The 19,888-nt window shown below is 52.7% G+C and overlaps 3 protein-coding genes across 5 annotated transcripts; all 3 read left to right on the top strand.

The window, feature by feature from the left end:
- Window positions 1-2,599: 2,599 nt before the first annotated feature.
- Window positions 2,600-5,143, top strand: HOXD10 (homeobox D10; the record flags this gene model as incomplete). The annotated part of the gene is made up of 2 exons (XM_082015716.1): window positions 2,600-3,341; window positions 4,737-5,143. 2 exons carry the CDS (start codon window positions 2,600-2,602, stop codon window positions 5,012-5,014), a joined length of 1,020 nt encoding a protein of 339 aa, XP_081871842.1. The 3' UTR covers window positions 5,015-5,143.
- Window positions 5,144-8,460: 3,317 nt separating this feature from the next.
- Window positions 8,461-10,202, top strand: HOXD9 (homeobox D9; the record flags this gene model as incomplete). The annotated part of the gene is made up of 2 exons (XM_082015715.1): window positions 8,461-9,552; window positions 9,961-10,202. Exons 1-2 carry the CDS (start codon window positions 8,904-8,906, stop codon window positions 10,200-10,202), a joined length of 891 nt encoding a protein of 296 aa, XP_081871841.1. The 5' UTR covers window positions 8,461-8,903.
- A 4,654-nt stretch (window positions 10,203-14,856) lies between these two features.
- HOXD8 (homeobox D8) lies at window positions 14,857-16,278 on the top strand (the record flags this gene model as incomplete). 3 transcript variants are annotated; one of them, XM_082015719.1, is made up of 3 exons in its annotated part: window positions 14,857-14,988; window positions 15,250-15,397; window positions 15,983-16,278. In XM_082015719.1, 3 exons carry the CDS (start codon window positions 14,857-14,859, stop codon window positions 16,276-16,278), a joined length of 576 nt encoding a protein of 191 aa, XP_081871845.1. The 3 variants fall into 3 exon arrangements, with proteins under 3 accessions (XP_081871845.1, XP_081871843.1, XP_081871844.1); XM_082015717.1 differs by having other exon boundaries at window positions 14,857-15,397; XM_082015718.1 differs by having other exon boundaries at window positions 14,857-15,397; window positions 15,986-16,278.
- Between the last annotated feature and the right edge of the window lie 3,610 nt (window positions 16,279-19,888).

Genomic DNA, 19,888 nt, shown 5'->3' on the forward strand with positions numbered 1-19,888 from the left:
TAAAACAAGAGTGACATTAAATGCCCAGAGCCTAAGTCCCTAGTTCCCCAGTGGCTCTCGCATGTTTATTCAACTTCTATTTACATCAAACTTAAACTTTCCTACTGTTCATTTTCAATAAAAAATTGCTGCCCGTTTTTAAAAACCCTCATGATTTATCGTGAGCGAAGGGTCTTACGGAGCTGCCTGCCAGTCCTGAATACGATATTTAAATCATTCTCATCACAGCCATCATCTGAGTTTCCGTGTAGTGACATGCAAGAAATTCATATTTTCAGTTAAAAAAAAGAAAAATCAAAGAGCCCTCACGTCTAATCAGTAGCCAAGGAGTGAGATTCCCTAGCACCAGCGAGGCTGGCGCGGAAGGCAGCTCAGCATTTGCGCATTTTTTTAACTTTACTGTTGGGCGAAACCCGCTGCAAACCACTGGGCTAATACTCGAGCTGGGGTATTTCTGGGACCCCCTTTTCCTAAAGTGTAAATAAAGGTTATGAAAGAGCCGTTTGATGGGCATAAAATTCCTGATTAGATTTAACAGTCAAGTCTTAAACTGCGTCGAGGAAAATAGCATTTTGCCGCTTTAAACTCCCTGGGTCGTCCCGGGCTGTTGTTGAAGAGGAGGAAATTGCTAGAAGGCGCGGGGGGGAACGCCGCGCTCGGAGGGAGCGTCGTGGGCTCCGCCGCCGCGTCTCTCCCGGTGCAGGCGAGCCTTAGCAATGGCTCTGATCATGATCTTTAGCAGCCATCTAAAGATCAACCGGAGCGCCCGGTGCCCCGCTCGGCCCTCCTGCGGCGGCGGGGCAGCGCGCCCGGAGCGGGCAGGGGCTGCGCCGGGCGCGGGGGACGCCGCGGAGAGACCTTGAGAGCCGCGGCGGCTGCGGAGGTAATGCCGAAACGCTCCGGCAAGCCAGAAGCTGCAGGCTGCCGCTATAAAAGGCGCTGGCTCTTAACCTGACAATGATGTTGCATTTGAACAGCTGCGATAAGGTTTTAAAAGGTCTGTCTCATTGCCACAGCGAAATTTTAAATGGGGTTATTGTTTCCGGCGGTGTAAAGTGTACGGTAAAGTGCAAAAGGGTCCAAATGCCAGGAAATGGGGGGAAATTCACGTCCACGCTGGTGGAAAACGCGTGCTTTCGGCTGGGCGAAAGACACGTTCAAATTTTTTAAAAATCCTTTCACGTGCTGCCTGTTCTCGGGGATCTGAAGGGATGTTTTGATGGTAGAAAGGCCCAAAATAAACAGCCGGATGAATCCGAAACAGAAATTATCAACAAGTTCACTTTGTCTGGGTGAGAGTCCTTGACAGCATTACTCCCAGATAAGAAATACTCCAGTTTGAGAAGAGCTTAAAAAAAGAAAAGAAAAAGAAGGAAAGGAAAAAGAGTAATAAACAGTTTCTACAATCGCTATTTAAAATGTAATAGGTGCGGGTGCAAATATGGGTGCCAAGCGGGGGGGGGAACAGTAAAACACGTCTAAAATGTTGGGACGCAAAAATCTGATTTACCATGTGGAGAGTTACTGTTGCTTTCGGTATTTGTGTTTGGTTTGTTGTTTGTTGTTTTTTTTTTAAGAAGGCAGAAGGATTTACCTTTCTTCTTTACAAAAAAAAAAAAAAAAAAGGGCAAGAAAAAGTTGCTCGAAGAGTTGCAATGAGGATGTGAGTTTCTGTATGTTTTTTAATGAGCAATACTACAGAAGAGGAAATCGTGTTTATGCTGCTTTCAGTTTCCAGGGCAAGTGAAAAACTCACTTTTTTTTTTTTTTCCCCAGGCTGGTCGGGGAGAGAGCATTGTGAAATAATTTTAGGAATGTAGCCTCCCTATAAAACTCGAGTTATGACAAAAGTCTAGCTTTTAATATTTGACGATTTGTGTTAAAACAAAAATTGACCTTCTGGGTTAGCAGCGGGGAAAAAAATCAATAGTATAATTTTCAATAATTCATAACGCGAACGCCATTATGCTAAATCTTAACTATTAATCTTATCCTTTACAAAGTCTCGATTGATTTGTTAATAAAATATCTTCCCGTGCGCGGCAGCAGAGGGTATAACTCTCGAAAAAGCTTCAGAAGCGAGAAAATTACCAAGTGGCCCGAGAATGCAGATGAGGCTTTTATCGATCGCCCCCGGTTCTCCCTAATACGCGTTAATCAATCCCGCAGCCTCCCGTCCCCGCGCTCCTCGGAAGCGGGGCTCCGGCCGCGGCCATCGCGGGGCGGCACGCTTCGCCTCCCGCCGCGCCACCCGGCGGCTTCCGCGCCCGCGGAGGCACCGCGGCGGGGCCGGGGCGGGGGTGGGGGGTGGGGGGGCGGCGGCGGGGCCCGGCCGGCTGCCGCAGCCCGGGCGGCGGGAGCGGCGCGGTGCGGTGCCGGCGCGGCGGCCTAGGGGTCGCTGTTGACCGCGGCGGGGCGCGGCGGGGCGGCGCGGCGGGGCGCGTCAGCGGCGGGGCGGCGGGGCGCGCGGCGGCGGGCGCTGCCATTGGCCCGGCTGTCATGTGGTCGCGCGGAGGCATCCGCGATTACACGGGAATGTTTTCCTAGAGATGTCAGCCTACAAAGGACACAATCTCTCTTCCTCAAATTCCGCCCCAAAATGTCCTTTCCCAACAGCTCTCCTGCCGCCAATACTTTTTTAGTAGATTCTCTCATCAGTGCGTGCAGGAGTGACAGTTTCTACTCCAACAGCGCCAGCATGTATATGCCACCTAGCACAGACATTGGGACGTACGGGATGCAAACCTGTGGACTCCTTCCGTCTCTGGCTAAAAGAGAAGTTAATCACCAAAATATGGGTATGAATGTACATCCTTATATACCTCAAGTAGACACTTGGACAGACCCGAACAGATCTTGTCGAATAGAGCAACCTGTTACACAGCAGGTCCCCACTTGTTCCTTCACTACAAATATTAAGGAAGAAAGCAATTGCTGCATGTATTCCGATAAGAGATCCAAACTCATTTCTGCAGACGTCCCTTCCTACCAGAGGCTGGTGTCTGAATCATGCCCCATTGAGAACCCCGAGGTTCCCGTCCCAGGATATTTTAGACTGAGCCAGACCTACGCCACTGGGAAAACCCAAGAGTACAATAATAGCCCTGAAACGAGTTCAACTGTAATGTTACAGTTAAACCCTCGCGGCAGCTCCAAACCGCAGATATCTGCTCAACTTCAGCTGGAAAAGAAAATGAATGAAAACCCGAACAACCAAGACAGCACCGCCAAAGTCTCTCAAGTGGAAAGTCCCGAGCCCAAGTCCACGTTGCAAGACGAGCGGAGCTGCCTGCCCGAAGGCTCCGTGTCCAGCCCAGAAGTCCAGGAGAAGGAGAGTAAAGGTCTGTATTACCGAGTTTAAGCCGTGCCGTGGTGTAACTCCAACACGCCAGCACCATAAAGCACGCTCGAATATACTAACGAGCATCACAGCCATCACATTTAATGCTAAGGAGTATCGGGCTGCAGGTGCTGTCTCGCTGAAGATTTTGGCAGGCAAAAAAATGCTACACAAAAGGGTCCAAAGATTTTCTGGAGAGATCTGCCTCTCTCGTGCATGCAGACCGCCTCCGTGATGCGGGGAACAGAGCCGTGTGCTCCTTAATGCGCTGCAGCAGCCAAAAGCAGCCCCATACCTCTAAAAAAGCAGGTCTGGAGGTTGTAAAATACGACCAGCTCAACTTTTCTCTCGTAATATTTTGCTGATTTTTTTTTTTTCACTGAGCCTTACTGCGGTTTGATTGCATTTAAAGTTAATTACGATCCTATTAAAATAGGTGAGGACTAGGTGCTACCAGGCTGGATAAAGTTGGAAACAAATGTACAATGAAAGCAGCAGCCCGCTATCTGCCTGGTCCAAAGGTGGAATATTTCAATGTGGTGCTTTAGATAACCTTGGGTTGGTCGCCAAAAGTGCAACAGTATTTTGAAATGTCTTTGAAAGCTAAAGGTGGTGGTAATCTGATTTTATTTTTCCTTTAAAAGTGTACTAAAGCCTTCCTTTCGAACGGCGTGTGTTGAAGAATCCCAAAACGGGAAATTTTCTCCTATCAAAATGTACTTTGCAACCTCTAGGTCGATTTTTACCCTACGTGTGCATGGAGATTCTCTTTATCTGAATTATATTTAACAGCCCTAGGTCTAGCTTGATGTGGGGCAGATTTGTTTCTGGTGAAAAAAAAAAAATCTGAAAGGAAAATTAAAAAAAAAAAATCCGAGGCAGATGGTTGTTAATTTCTTGTGTATCTTTTTGGCTGGGAAACGTCTATGTCTGCTCCTAGGTGTGCTGGTGTAATTCAGCTGATGGCTGGGGGGAAGCTGCTTCAAAATACGGTGCGAGGGTATTTGGTAACTGGGATATTTTCACAGCAAGTGTCGTGGGAGCCCGAGGCGGCCATGGCGAGGCCAGACCCGGTAAAACGCGGCCATGGGGCTGAGGGCAGGTTAAATATTGTTGAAATGCTAAAAGCCAGCTGAAAACTTGGAGCTCATTTCGGGCAGGGGCAGGAGAGCGGGGTGGCCGCAAGGCAGGGTGCCGTGCAGTGGGGACGGGTGAGCCCAGCCTGGCAGCAAGTCCCCTCTCCCTGCCCACACCTCGCCCGAGCTGTGTTTAATGCCCACATCCACCATATATGCCAGACACTGCAGAGGAGGGGTCATGGCCAAGGGTACACTCTAACAGCCTGAGGTATTTTTGATTTTTTTTTCTTCTCCTTCTCCTTCTTTGATTTTGATAGAGGAAATCAAGTCTGATACTCCAACAAGCAATTGGCTAACTGCAAAGAGTGGCAGAAAGAAGAGGTGTCCTTATACTAAACACCAAACACTGGAATTAGAGAAAGAGTTCTTATTCAATATGTATCTCACTCGAGAGCGCCGTCTAGAGATCAGTAAGAGCGTAAACCTCACTGACAGGCAGGTCAAGATTTGGTTTCAAAACCGCAGAATGAAGCTCAAGAAGATGAGCAGGGAGAACCGAATCCGGGAACTGACCGCTAATCTGACCTTCTCTTAAACCCTAACCCCGGGGGGGGCACCCGTGAGGAATGGGCACAGCACCGCCACTTGCTAAAGGCAGGAGAGACTCTGGCAAAACCCGGCATTTTCCAGTTTTGGTTTGGTTTGGTTTGTTTTTCTGATAGAATGTGACTCTTCGTCCTTCTTTTAGCGCTGCAAGTGAATATGTATTACTATGATGAGTATATATAAAACCTAGCACGTGTAATTTATTTTTGTTCTCATCGTAATGCAGGGTAACTATTATTGAATATTATCATTTGGTCTTAACTTATTGGAACTGTCGAACATCCAAGCAATGTGACTTTTTCATGTTTTTACTAACAAAATGGTATTTATGTGGGGCTGTTACACGGGCCATAACGTTTTGAGTACATTCAATACTTTAAGAAAAAGGAGGGGAGGGGGGAAACTTTGGGGGCGGGGGGGAAAGAGAAGCACATTATAATGTAACTATCCTCGCAAATGAACTTAGAGATTGTCTTTGGTAAAATGGAATATTTCCTTCTTCTCCATTGTAGACATTTCCTTGTGGTGCATATGTGGAATAGTAGTCGTTCAGCAGCAATATGTCCTTCTTGTGCATGTTCTGTTCGCATGTATAATGCAATAAACTCTGTAAACTACTGCCGTTCCTTTGGTTTTCTACAAATGTTTGAAGTACGGATGCAGGTTGGTCTCCTGATCTTTTCTCTGTCAGCAGCTCTTTTGGACTGATGTACCTTCTTTGCCATTTTCTGGTCTTTGTGTGTGTCTGCCTGTTTTTCTTTCTTTCTCCCCTTTTCTTTTTTTTTTTTTTCCCCCCCTTCCTTTTTTTAGGGGTGGGGTGGAGACTGGGGCGGGAAATGATGTAAACCTAATTCACTTATAATTGTGCCTGTAAACAAATGATTAATTGATAAAATGTTGTGTGATGTTCGTAGTCTGACAAACTGAATGCAAAAAAAAAAAAAAAAAAAAGAGAGAGAAAAGAAAAAAAAAGAAATATGTAGTAAAATATTATGACCTAAACTGGACATCCTCATCCAATCAACTCATAAATGGTAAGTGATAAAAAATCTTTCTACTACAAGCTGTCAGCAATATGTGTGTCATTTTACTTGACATTCGTATGTTGATTTAAAAAATATCAGTCACTGCGTGCTTACAATGCGTAGACTTTGATTTCGTGTCTTTACTCCCTTAAAAAAAAAAACATTATACCAAATGCAAAGCTGGGTATAAGTAAATGTTTAAGGAGTTCGGTTCCTGGTCAGCTCAAGAGCTTTCAGAAGATGGTGGATGGGAAAATATTCCCTCAAACAGCTGGCAGGATTGGCTTTTTTGAGGAGAAACGCTCCCAAGCGTGCTTAAAAAGTACACCAGCCTCTTCCGACCTACTTTTGTCACCCTGCACCATTTCTGTTTGCTCAGAGATCTTTTTATTTCGCGCATTTTCCATTTTAGTAGCACACATCCAGATAATGAAGTTCACGACTCTTAACCCTTTCTGCGCGTAGCTGAAAAATGTTACTAGCAGGGCTCTACCCTGGAAGCTGAAGAAGGGCGTGTGTGTGTGAAAGAGAGCGGGTGAGCCCCTGTGCGAGCAGAAATACTAAGCAGAACTTCAAATGGCTTGCAAATGAACATGACTCCAAATTGAAGTGCAAATACTTGGGCATACTTTCACCTTCAAACAGTACTGGAAAAATAGCGCGGCTCCTGTTCGCGCTGGGAAACCAGCTTGCTCACAATCAGCGCCTATTCCTCCGCTAAGCAGTTTCTAAATCAAGAAATTAAACGCAAGATAGTGCCAATGTTGTGGGACTTGGTGACACTGATACTGCTCATATTGCAGCTGGTGGTGTTGTATTTTGCTCTCTTGTCGCTGATACTTAATTTAAGTCAATAATTTCTCATGTGCACGTTTACTCGTAGGGCAGAGGTCTATTTTCCTCAAACCAAAGCATCACCATTTTGAAGCTTCTGGAGCCGCAAGCACGTAGGTGTTTTGTGCTTGCTCTCGTTTCGAAACGAAACAATAAAAAGGTGTTAAAAAAAAACCCGAAAACAACAACCTCTTTAAATATTGCATGCGTTTGAACCGTCTTTTCTTTTCCTTTAAAGATACTCGCTACATCACCAAAGAAGTTTCAGCAGTGGGAAGTAATTAGCTGGCTCCATACCAAGTGTTTAACGTATATTAAAAAAGAGGCTCACTCTAATCTGCCTGCTTTATCAATTTAAGAGCTGTGTGAAGCAAGGGGGCAATTCTTTGCCATACCACAAGCCCTGCTTCTAGAGAAAAATATGAGAGAAATATGAAAACGCAAAGGAAAATGCTAAAGTGAGACGACAAAAAGAAAAAAAAATATTTAAAAAAAAGCAAGAGAAAAAAAAAGAAGAAAAAAGGAAGAAAACAAGCTAAGAGAGTAATAAATCATTAAGTAAACAGGAATTTCAGTCCCTTCCTCACGCCGGCCCGCGAGTAGGAAGTGTTTTCTCAGTGCTGCTGTCGGTGCCCTCGGCGGGCTCTGCTGCGGGTGTGCTGCGGGCTCTCCACTAACTCTGTGCGTTTCCTCCAGATCCCGGCACAACTACCGTCCCTCGCTCGGGAGAGCAGGCCTGGGCAGAAGACCATGGGTAATCTGGTTTTCCGAACTAACCGGGCACCGTTTCGCTCGGGGAAGGGTAACCGGGCCGGGAGGGGAGGAAAATACAGCAAAGCGGACGAAAATCTCCCGTAGGCAATGAACGTGGCCAGCGCGGCCCGGCCCGGCTCCCCCTGAACTAGGGGCGGAGGAGGCAGCTCCCCGCAGGCCTGCCCGCCTGCCTGCCTGCCCGCTGCGGGGCCCGGCGGCCTTCCCTGGGCAGCGTTTGCCCGCGTCCCCTCCCGCGCCGCGCTGGGCACCACAAGGGGGGCTGTATTGGAGCTGCGGAGCCCCAAAGGTTCCGCAGATAGAGGAGCGTGTGTTCAGCCACACGTCAGTTGTGCTGGGAGACACAGGCTTTGCTGTTTCCATCCGTCCATTTTATTAGAGACACATTAATCTATAATCAAATACACCTCATAAAATTTTTATTGAAAGGCATAAAATCATTACAGAGGTCTTCCACCTGTTTTAAAACAACACAATGGGCATCTCTTTTTAAAAGTGTATCCTTTCCATGGAAACTTTCTGCCAGGGGGGAGGGGGGGGAAGCGGATAATAATACCCGCACATGCTCTGAAATATGGAAGTACGGCAATGTGCTTTTACTGTAACATTTTCCTGTTTTATGAGAAGTCGTTACAGTCCCAGCTTGCGATGGTTTGTTTTTACAGGCAAGAATCCCCCTTTCCCAGCGGGTTTCCTCAGCAGCTTGGAGTGTGATTAGCAAGCCAAGGCTGTTGGATTTATTTAAACACCCTGCCTCTCATTGATTAAGAAATGAATGGCAGAAATCACTCAAAGGAGGTGAAGAAATAGTCCGCGCCCGCCGCGGCCGTGGGCTGCCAGCGCGGCCACGCCCGCCGCGCCCCGGGCGGGCAGGCGGACAGGGCGGGCAGAGCGGGCAGCGAAGGCGGGCAGGCGGGCAGCGAAGGCGGGCAGGGCAGGCAGGCAGGGCAGGGCAGGCAGGGCGGGCGGGCAAGCGGGCAGGCAGGGCGGGCGGTCCGGGCGCGGTCCGGGCGCGCAGCCGGCGCGGCGCGCTGTGCGGGGCCGTTGTTGATGATGATTTTTTTTTTTAATCACAGCAGCCCCAGTTTAGCGGATTGATTTACTCGCAGTATTGGTAAATATGATCACGTGGGCTCCGCAACCAATGGTTGAGGGTTGCAGTCTGCAAAATACTACGATTGTTCTCCGGGAGGGTATCATATACAGTTAACAGTGTAACCTTTTATATGACTAAGAGGGGAGCCTAAAATGTCGTCTAGTGGCACCATAAGTAACTATTATGTCGATTCTCTCATAGGCCATGAAAGCGAAGAAGTTTACGGGAGTAGATTCGTCCAGGGAGGTCACAGTGCGACCTCCAGGCCATCAGGTGTTGCAGAGAGTTCAGATTTTTCCTCCTGTAGCTTTGCACCAAAATCCACCGTGTTCTCCACCTCCTGGTCCACGGTTCACCCTCAGCCGCCTGCGGCAATGACCGGGATCTACCACCCCTACATGCACCAGCCCCACTTAGGGGCAGCCGACGCCGGCCGCTACGTGCGCTCCTGGATTGAGCCCTTCCCGGGCTTCCCGGGCGGCGGCGGCGGCGGCGGCAGCGGCGGCGGCTCCGCGTCCAGCTCCGGCTCCTCCAACGGGCGCCACTACGGGATAAAGCCGGAGACGGGAGCAGCCGCCTCCTCGTCTTCCTCCTCGTCCTCCTCCTCCTCCAAAAGGACTGAGTGCTCCTCGTCCCGGGAGTCCCAGGGGATCGGTGTGCCCGAGTACACGTGCAGCTCCTTCCTCCAGGAGCCCCGGGAGAAGGCGGCTGCCGGCAGCTCCAAGGACCCCGCCGCCTGCAGCCACAATCCCAGCCCGAGCAGCGAGCTGAAGGAGGAGAAACAGCAGCAACTTGACCCAAGTAAGTAAAAAAAAAAAAAAAAAAAAAAAGAAAAAAAAGGGGGGGGGGAGAGGGAGAGGGGCAGAGAGAGAGGGAAAGAAAGAAAGGAAAAAAGAAAGAAAGAAAGAAATTGCCCCTTTGATTTATTGCCGAAACCTGCAAGGCTCGAATGTGCAAAACTGATAGTTTTACTAACCTATAAAAACGTCTAGACGCCTACCCCAGCGCAAGCAGCAACAAGCACCCATAAAAGACTCCACATAACCACCTACCATCAAGACATCATTTGTACAGTAAACAGACTGGGGCATTAAGGCTTTTATGATAATTCCCCCAAAGTTGTGAAAACAGTCCATCCTTCGTTAAATTAATTTAACGACCTTTCTCTCCCCCCCCCCCCCCGTTCCCCATATACCTCCCTTCTTCCAGATAACCCTGCAGCAAACTGGATCCACGCTCGTTCAACGAGGAAAAAGCGTTGTCCCTACACAAAGTATCAAACTCTGGAACTGGAAAAGGAATTTCTCTTTAACATGTACCTCACTCGAGACCGCCGTTACGAAGTAGCTAGGATTTTAAATCTCACAGAGAGACAGGTCAAAATCTGGTTTCAGAACAGAAGAATGAAAATGAAAAAGATGAACAAGGAGAAAGGCAATAAAGGAGACTAACGCTGGGGTAGAAACGCAGCTGGGGAATATTGCTTTAGTTTTGAGTTTGGGGCTTTTGGGTTTTGGTTTGGGTTTTTGTTTGTTGGTTTTGGGGTTTTTTTTGGTTGGTTTTAGTCTTCCTCTGCCCCCTCAACCCCCCATACGTTTCTCCTCCTCCTCCCGCGCCCTCCCCCCCCCCCCGAACTTTAAATCATTTTTTTTTCTTTAGATAGAAGTGAAACGTGGTCTATGTCAGGTATTTTGGGAAATTTTGTCTTGCTCGCCAACGTGTTTTCCAGAGTCGCTTCACGCCCCCCCTCCTCCTTCCCAGACAGTTTGGTTGATGATATTGTGAGTGCACGTTAGCTTTGGGAACTCTATCTGATGTTAAATGTTTGACATGTTTCTTAAAAGTGATGTAGTCTAGATAGTTATTTTGTCAAAATAAAGGTAAGGAAATTAATTATAATTACGATGATAAAGTATATATTAAATTACAGCCGCTTAAATCAACGGGGGTGCCATGTTGTTCCACTAAGAGGAAACCTTACCCGAAACCTCAGCTTTCTAGGTCTGAATCTCGCTCCTTCGCGATAGATGCCACAGCGAGGCCACGAGCTATCCCCCCTTTAGCGCACTGTTAGGAGGCTGCCTCGTCCTTGAAGCCGTTCGCGGTGGGGCCTAACGCCTCCCGGTCCCCGGCGAGCTGGCGTCCCTGCCCCCGCTGACTGTTGTATTAATTAACCACTCCGTGTCTCGAGCTACCGACCTGTTGTAATTGTTGTCAAGTTATTACATAATAAAGTCTGCCGTGACCGAACGACAGCGCTGCGGTGAGAGGAGAAATCTGTGCGCCCCTCGCCATGCCCTCCGCGCCGCCGTCCCCACCGCGCAGCCCCCGCGCAGCCGGCCGCGGGCAGCAGCACCTCTGGCAGCCGCAGCGGCCGGGGGAAAACCGGTTTTCCCCCCACCCCGCCGAATCGACGTTTGCTCGGGGAGGTCAGCGGCGGAGAGGCGCGCTACGGCCGCGCTGTTCCCCAGCGCCTTGAGCGCCAGCGGCCTCCGAAACTCCAGCGGGCTCCTGGGATAATTTAGGAAATATTTCCGCCCCGGTCCTCCAGAGCCGGTGAAGCGAAATGATGCCCATTCGCTTAAACCCCTTTTTTTTTTTTTTTTTGGAAGGGGGGACGGTTTCTAACCACTGCATTCTTTAATCTGGAGGTTGGGAAGCTCTGGGGGGACACGGCTGCTGCCAAAGGTTCAGCTTTGTTGGCGAGAGCTCATTTAGCAATGCATCTCAGGCCTTCTGCATTTATAAACACACATGACTTTATCAAGATAATTGAGATGAAGTTCATTGTAAAAAATTGCTTTGTTTAAAGAGCAACCATTAAAATGAAGGACCCGTAAATATTTACGAGCAGTTCGGTTAATTCAAGATTAAGGGGAGAGTTGAGAGACCTGGTGTTTAATGTTTTTTACCTCTGTAAAAAAAAAAAAAAAAAAAAGCAAAAGCACACAGAGCCAGGAAAAGGTGTTGCATTGCTTCCCATCCATTGTCGAGAAGATACCTATAATTCTTTTAAAACAGGAAGAACCGTGGTATAATAAAACCATTGAGATGGCTAGACGTCTGGACCTAATGAGTTTACGATATGCTATGGCGCTTTTCTTTGAAACCACCTTATTTTGATGTTTGTGTTTGTTAGAAGAGGAAAAAAAAGCCAAAAAATGCAGACAAACTAGGTCTTAAAATCTTGGACTATAAATTTCAATACGTCAGCGTTGGGCCAAGGCAACAGACCCAGAAAAAGACCCGAAGGTCACGAAACTGAGAGATTTTACAAAGTCCGCTGATTTGTTGAAATGTATTTTATTGGGTATTCTACTGCGATGAATCCTACGATGTTAGCTTCCATATTTTCGAAAATAACTATGGAGGGGGCTGATCTATAACTAACAACACATAAACAATATTCTTGCCACACGACACTCTATTATGTTGATTCCAGCAGAGGCTCTGGTAAGAAATTGTCACTAAGCCCACACCATCTCTTTTTAACATTTTATCTGAAGCAGACTGAAAGATTTTACCTTGTATATTTTATCCCCTCCCCTTTGTTTACCTACTTCTAATATTGCGAGCGTTTATTTCAAAATGGCAGAAAGAAAACCAAACGTCTCGAACGACGAAACGCAGTTCTTCCACGGAAATTACTTTTAGTGTCAAACTGAACAATAATTTAGTTCCTACCCGTTGGTTATGTTAATATATGTTTGTACATATGCACAGTCGTGTGCACACGCATTATACCGAATAATTCACAGGCATGTGTGGATGAAGGGGGGGGGTGAACAAGGATTCGTCTTTACTTTCGTTTACATAAATCAATCCATAAATACATAAATGCACGGGCAAACAAAATAACATGTTCAAGACAAAAACGTGTAACTCTGAAACTACCACACATGGAGAGTTCGTGGTGTAATATGTGGGGAAACATGATCGAAAACGCGATAGCAGCGGTCTTCAAAGCGCAGGCGTCTTTCCTGGCTGCCATGTGTAAACGAGGCGCATTCTTTCTATGTAGTTAATTATAGCACTGGCAAAAAAATAAAAGGAGGTCAGCGAAATGTGCGTAGAAAATGGCACCGTAAACTGCGATGGACAACAAAAAAAAAAAAAAGAAAAAGAAAAAAAGAAAAAGGAAGAATCCCAACCCAAAAGCAGACAGCGAAGAAGAGCCGCTCACCACGGAGCGCCCCGCCGCCGCTGTCCCGCTCTGGTACCGGGGTCTCGTGGAGCCCTTTGGGTTTCTGGCGGAACCACCGGGCCGCGGCGGGGCCGGGAGAAGCGCGGGCGGCGCGGGCAGCGCGGGGCGGCAGGGCGCTGCCTGCCGCCGCCGCCGCGCGCCGCCAGAGGGCGCCCGCGCTCCACCCTAGCACCGCCTCCGCGCCCCGCGCAGCGCGCTCCGCGCCCCCTGCCCGGGCGGCTCCGCGGCTTCGCTGCCGGCACCGCAGGCCCGGGCGGGACCTGGGGCCCCGGCGGGATGCGCAGGCAGGGGGGACCTGGCACGGGCCCGGCAGCAGCCACTGGCCCTCCGCGCCCCTCCGCCGGGTGAGGCGGTGTTTCTCTGCCGCCGCTCCCTCCCTGCCTGGCCTGGCCTCCTGTCTTCCCGCTGCTCTCCTGCGACGGGCTTTTGCTGCTGTCTGTCCTCATAGCACCAAAATTCCCTGTGCACACCCCCCCAGGCCTCTCCCGCCCCCCCCCCGCCCGTTCCCTGGCTGCACGGGGGCTCCTGAGCCTCCGCCCGCCCGCCCGAGGCGTGTGGCCGGGCCGCTGGGCCCCTGCCGTGGCGGGGGGGGGTCCGTCCGGGCGCTCATGTGCGGGGCAGCCGTGCCGGTCAGCTAGACAAAGCGAGTTAGTTGGCACGGAGGCGTGGGGGGGGTGATGCGGAAGGAGCCCAAGATGCCTTTTATGTAACCACAAATATTTTTTGTCAATTCACACCAGACGGTCACACGTGGCTCTGGCGAGCCCCGTATTATATTTCACCTACATTTCTCGTCTGGCTTGAAAATAGGGCGGACTCGAGCTCCTGGGGGTGTCTGTCCAAAAAGCTGGTTCCCGCTGCAGGAGGAAGCCGGGAAGGGCGGACCGGGGACCGCGCTTCTGGGGAGCGGGGCCGGCGGGGGCGAGCGGCCCGCGGAGCCGGGGCAGCGCCTCCCTTCCTTCCTCCCGGAGAGCGGGGCTCGGGCCGCGTCCCCGGGCGCTGCTAAACCTCTCACCCACACGTTTCTTCCTTTTTTTTTTTTCTTTCCTCCCTCTCTCTGCCTCGGTAATGACGTGCACCAAGGGTGAAATGATGGAAAGTATATTCATAGGCATGATTTCCATTAAGTATCAATTAACCTGGAGCCTCAGCCATGCGTGCACGGCGTCAAGGGTAAATGTGCATCTCATTTCCCAGCGCTCTGCTCGCCTGCAAGGAAATGACCCGGAGGGGCCCGCTGGCACCGGGGCCCGGCCGCTGCATGCTGCCGCCTCTCGGGCCCCCCCACTGCCCTCTTCGCCGCCTCCGGCTCCGGGCACCGGGCACCGGCTCCCTCGACGGGTCTCTGCCCTTCCCGGCCGGCGGTGCAAGGCCGCGGCCCCGGGCCCCGGGTCGCGCCGTCGGGGCGGGCCGGACGGCGTCGCCCCGGGCAGCGCGCCCGCGGTTATCGCGCGGGATCTGCGCGGCCGCCTCGCCCCTGCGCGGCGGGGCTTTCGGCGGCTCCTGGCGAGCGCGCACCGGCGGGGGGGAGCGGGGCGCCGCGGCCGGGGTGGGTCCGGGCAGGGCTGGGCCGGGTTTTTTTCTTGCCTGAGGAGCGGCACATGTAAACTGAAGCCAAAAGTCCCCCCTGAGCTCATGAGCGTGTGTGTGTGTGCGCGCGCGCGCGTGTGCGTGCGCGGGCTGCTGTGTGCCTAATAGGAAATAGTAAAAGCAGTGAGGCAGGTCATTTTGAGAGCGATTATATTCCAGTCCTGGTCACCACATACACGGAGAGCTGGAGCGGGGAGCGCACGGGCGAGCGGCGGCGGCGGCATGAGCGCGGCGTAGAGGCACCGGCGGCGGCGGCGGCGGCGGGAGCAGCGCCCGCGCCCGCGCCCCCGCCCGCCACTGCCCCCTCCCCGATGAGCTCCTACTTTGTCAACCCGCTGTACTCCAAGTACAAGGCGGCGGCGGCGGCGGCGGCGGCGGCGGCGGCGGCGGCAGCGGGGGAGCCCATCAATCCCCCGTACTACGACTGTCACTTCGCGCCCGAGGTGAGCGGCCGCCACGCCGCCGCCGCCGCCGCCCTGCTCTACGGGAACGGCGCGGCCGCCGCCGGCTTCCCGCACCCCGCGCCCGGCGGGGCTGGGGGCGGCGGCGCGGCCGCGGACTTTTACCATCCGGCCGGGGGGAGCCCCACGGCCGCCTACCAGCCGCCTCCTCCTCCCCCCGCCGCGCCTCCGCCTCCTGCCCCCTGCAGCGGGGTTACCTGTCACGGGGAGCCCGCTAAATTTTACGGATACGATAACTTACAGAGACAGCAGATTTTTACGACACAGCAAGAGGCCGAGCTGGTACAATATCCTGACTGTAAATCGTCCAGTGCTAATATTGGCGAGGAACCAGACCACTTAAATCAGAGCTCGTCTCCTGCTCAAATGTTTCCCTGGATGAGACCACAAGGTTGGATGCAGTCAAAAATTTGCTTCCATCTCACGTCTGAGTTCGAAACTTTCTTCTCCTCCTCCCTCTTCTTTCTCGCTGCCTCTCGCTCCCTGCCTCTGCCTCCCTCTCTCCCTGCCTCTCCCCCCGCGATTCCTATCACCGCGGTGGCTCGCGATAAGAAAGCGATACAGTAAGCAAGCAGAAAGCTCTGCAGAGGGCGGCTGTCACCCCACGAGCAGCCTTAAAGTCGCCCCTCGGACACGGAGGCGCCGCTGACCCGCTCGCCCGGCTCCCGCCGCCCGAAGGGGAAAGATGCAAGGCCGGGGGGGGCTACCCGGTAATAAAGTGACCCCGCAAACTCAGTCCCGTAAACCCCGATGCGGGGGGACAGCTGAGGCGCTTCGGGCATCTGCTCTATCGCTATTTTTGCCGCACTCGTGTGTAAAGCTCGAGGCTCCTCCGTGCCCCCCGCTTTCTCTCCCTGCGTCTCTGTAGGGCTTCTCCCGAGGGGTTTCCAGGGGGACTCGAGGCTCGCTCCCTGCCTGCGCCTTGTTTTGAACGGCCACACCAACCTCCAAACCCCTATGTTTTTGTTTTAAACAGCAGCGCCGGGTAGGAGGAGAGGAAGACAAACATACAGCCGATTCCAGACTCTAGAGCTGGAAAAAGAGTTCCTCTTTAACCCCTATCTGACCAGGAAGAGGAGGATCGAGGTGTCCCACGCACTAGGACTCACCGAGAGGCAGGTAAAGATCTGGTTTCAAAACAGAAGGATGAAATGGAAAAAAGAGAACAACAAGGACAAATTCCCCGCTTCCAGACAGGAGGGAAAGGAAGGGGAGGCCAAAAAGGAAGCACATGATCTGGAAGAAGACAGAGCTGAAGGCCAGACGAATTAAATTTTCCCTAAAAGCCTTTGTGAAAGGCTATAAAAAAATAAACAGCGCCATAGCCCGACATCTCGGCCCGTCTCCCCCTGTACGTGGTCCTGCCGTGGGACGAGTGACCCCACGTCACCCCGCTTGACATTTCTCTGCTTCGGGTGCTTCACTTGTTTGTGGTTTGGTTTTGTTCTGTTTTGTTTTGTTTTTAACCGTATCCGGAACAATCTCTAGATTTAACAGTTCATCTACTTCTTTTGGAAATTTGATACAGAGTTTGTAGCAGTACATTTCTAATGATATATATAAACACATAATTTTTTTTTCTTTGATCTTAAAAGACGGTGATTGCTGGAAACGACATAAACTTCCTAATAATAAATGCCAATAAGCAAGACATTTAACAATGCTTTATTAATCAAGACAAGTGCACTTGTACTATTTTAATTCTTGTTCTTATCTTAAGTAAATTAAATAAATTTAATAAATTTGAAGAAAAGATCTTAGAAATATATTTAACCTTCTGCTGTTGATATTTGATTAAAATAAACCAAATTTATTCAAATATAAAATGTATCGGCTTCCTGATATCCTTCTTGTAATCCACTCCTCCGATAACCTTCAGAGCCTCCCCGCCTTTGGACTCACTCTCCCCCGCGCCTTTCCCTCGTCTTTCCTCCGATGCTGGGTGTTGCTGTGGGTCTGGGAATGGCGCATCGGATACAAAACCTAGTTTTTCACTCCCTGCCGCCTGCGCACCCCATCCAGCCGCCAGCCACGGGCTCTGCGAGGCCGAGCTCCACGCAGAGGCTGGGCTCAAAGCAGTGGCCAGCGGGAACTGCCGCCCCACCTGCGGCCCGAGCCCAAGCTGCCTACCGGCCCCCGGGAGTCTCCTCGACGTGTGCTCCTGGGCCCTGCCCTAGCCTTCTCCCGCACCTCCCGGGGCGGCGGGGCGGGGGGGCCGCTGCCGGCGAGTACGGCCCTTTACCCCGCCGACCTGTACGCTGCCGGCCCAGCCGGCGGATGAGGGGGGAACAAGACGGGCCGGGCCCGGGGCACCGGCCGGGCCCCGGAGGCGCCGAGGGCTGCTCCGGACCGGTGCGGGCTTCCAGCCCCGCCACGCAAACCGCTGCCAAACCGGGCCTAGCCTCCCCCGCTAATGGCGGGCGAGCAGAGAAATGTGGGCCTTGCGTGGGGCTATCTGTGGTCCCAAACTACGCGAAAAGGAAAACAAGGCATTTTTTTCCCCCTTTAACATTATGGCATGGTTTGGATGCGTTTCCCAGTGGGGTATGCAGCCTGGCGAGGGCAGAGCCCGCGGCACGGTTCCCCGCAGCCACGGGAAGAGAAGTTCGCTCTGCTCAGCAAAACGGTTTAATTTACCTCCCCTTCTCCCCCCCTCGCCTTTCTCCAGCTCCACGGCGGGGTACCGCAAACCACGGTGTCCGAAGGGAGGGTGGACAGCAGTCCTTTTTAGGAACAGCAGGCAGAGAGCTGAGGTATGAGGTGTAAATCCCTACCAAGATTTCTGCGTCATTTTTCCCCCACCACCTCACACCCCGGTGAGTGATGGTTCCGTGACGGGAACCGCAGGGACTCGCCAGCCGCTGAGACAAACAGGACAAATTTATATTATCTGCCCGAGAAATGAGCGTGTTCCCGATGGAGCCGGGGCCCCACTCGGAAACTCCCACCCGGGGGCCGCGGGAGGTGCCCTCCGGCGCCGCGGCCCTTCCCCGCACCCGCGGCTCCCGGGAACGGACCCGGCACGGCGGCAACCGTCGCCCCCGGGGTCGGGATTTGTACGGCGAGTTTAATTCTTCTCGCTTCCCTTCCTCTTCCACCCTGCCCGCCACCGAGCCAGGCACGCTGCCGCTCCTGCCAAGCGCCAGCTCTGGAGGGAGGCAGAAGCAAGCGGAGCCATTGTTCTCGCTTCATTTTAATCGCCTAATTGGTTAAAGGTTGTAAACGCGGGGAAGCTGCCGCAGAGCGGGGAAGTAACCATTTTGCTGCATGGATTTGCATAAGTGCACCGGTATCCCCAGTGCCCAGGAAGGACGTGGGGCTGCTGGCGGCGCGTCTGAGGAAACCCAGTCGCTCGACGCGTTACCAAACCCAAACCTTTCGCTTTTCAAAATAATACCCGTTGCCAGCGGCACCGGCCTGTTGGGGCTGCGGGCGGGGGAAAAGCCCCCCTCTCCTCTGCGGCGCTGGCGGCCGAGGCTGGGCTGCCTCGGGGCGGGGAGCGCCTGTCCGAGACCTGCCCAGCCGAGCGGAGCCCTTCCCAGGTTAGCATTTGTCCGGGAAAGAGCTGCTGCCGTAGTTGTTTTTGATTTCTAGACAAAGAGAATAAAATTAAAACACTCCTGAAGAAGTTTCCGTTAGCGTCGCTCTCCCTGGGCCGACTGGGAAGGCAGCCACGCAGGCAAAAACGGACTTCCTTGTGTATACACCATTTGCGAAGGCCTAGTGGCGACTGGGATGGTCCCCGGATTACTTATTAAGAAAAAAAACCAACAACAACAACAAATCGCTGTAGTGTTTAAGATATTTCCCCCCGCAGCCTGGCAGCTGAATCTCTCCCCCGTTCGTACTTGGAGTCTTGCTAAGAGAAAGAAAAGCGAGCCAGAAACCGTCCCGGGCACTCAGAGAGACCCCGGTAAAACCGGAGCCATCGAGCTCGGGAGCAGGCAGAAGGATTTAGGCAGGGGAACGCCGCGGTTGTCCGGGTCGCGGTTGCGGCTGCGGCGAGAGGCTGCCTGTGACGGCCGCAGCGCGGATGTACCGCGCCTTTGGTTTCCGCGGAATTTCCTCTGTTCCCACGTCGAGCAGCACTGCACGGCCGTGGGTGCTGCAGGGCCACGGGGAACGGTGCCGGTGCCTCGGCTGAGGGACACGCTGTGCGAGTGCGATGGTCATGGGTGCGCAACTACCTGAAGCAGCGCGTTAAAAAGATCCTACATCTTTAGGAGACTTTATTTGTGTTAGCTCTATTTCCGAGGTATAATCAACAGGGAAAGCCACTGATGGAAGGCTCTGGCTGTTCCTTGAAACAAATACTGAGCAAGGAACACCCACAATATTCCGTCTCCGAGCCGAGCATTCCCTGTGGACACGGGGCCTTTTTTAGCCTTTTCGAGTACTTCGTAAGAATCGGATTTTCCCCGCTGGGGCCCCAGGTCCCAGCGTCCCCGGGCAGGTTTAACGGGGGCGCAGGCAGCGCCACCCCGGGGGGCTGCGGGCAGCCTGGGCGCGGTGACAGCGCGGCCCGTGGGAACCGCACACCCCGGGGTGGGGAAGCGGCCCGGACTATTTTTAGGTCGACGACGGCTTCGGCTTCAGCAGTGGGCGCTGAAGGAAATGTGGTTTCTGAAAGAAAGGGCCCAGCGGGGCGGGGGAAAATGCGGGGAAAGCCCCTTTTCGTTGGGCAAGGCGCGGACTCACCGGCACAGCGCCGGCCCCCCCTCTCTGGGCTTCCGCGGCCGCTGCGCGGGGGCGTCGCCCCGCTCTCCGCTCTCCGCTCTCCGCGCGGATCTTCCGCGCCCCGACCGTGCCCGCGGGGCCCCTCCACCGCGCCTGGGACGCGCAGGCCGCGGGCAGGCGGGACCGAGGGCTCAGTACAAGCGCA

The sequence above is a fragment of the Phaethon aethereus genome (genome assembly GCF_964289735.1).
Source record: "Phaethon aethereus genome assembly, contig: HAP1_SCAFFOLD_658, whole genome shotgun sequence".
Taxonomy (NCBI): Eukaryota; Metazoa; Chordata; class Aves; order Phaethontiformes; family Phaethontidae; genus Phaethon; species Phaethon aethereus.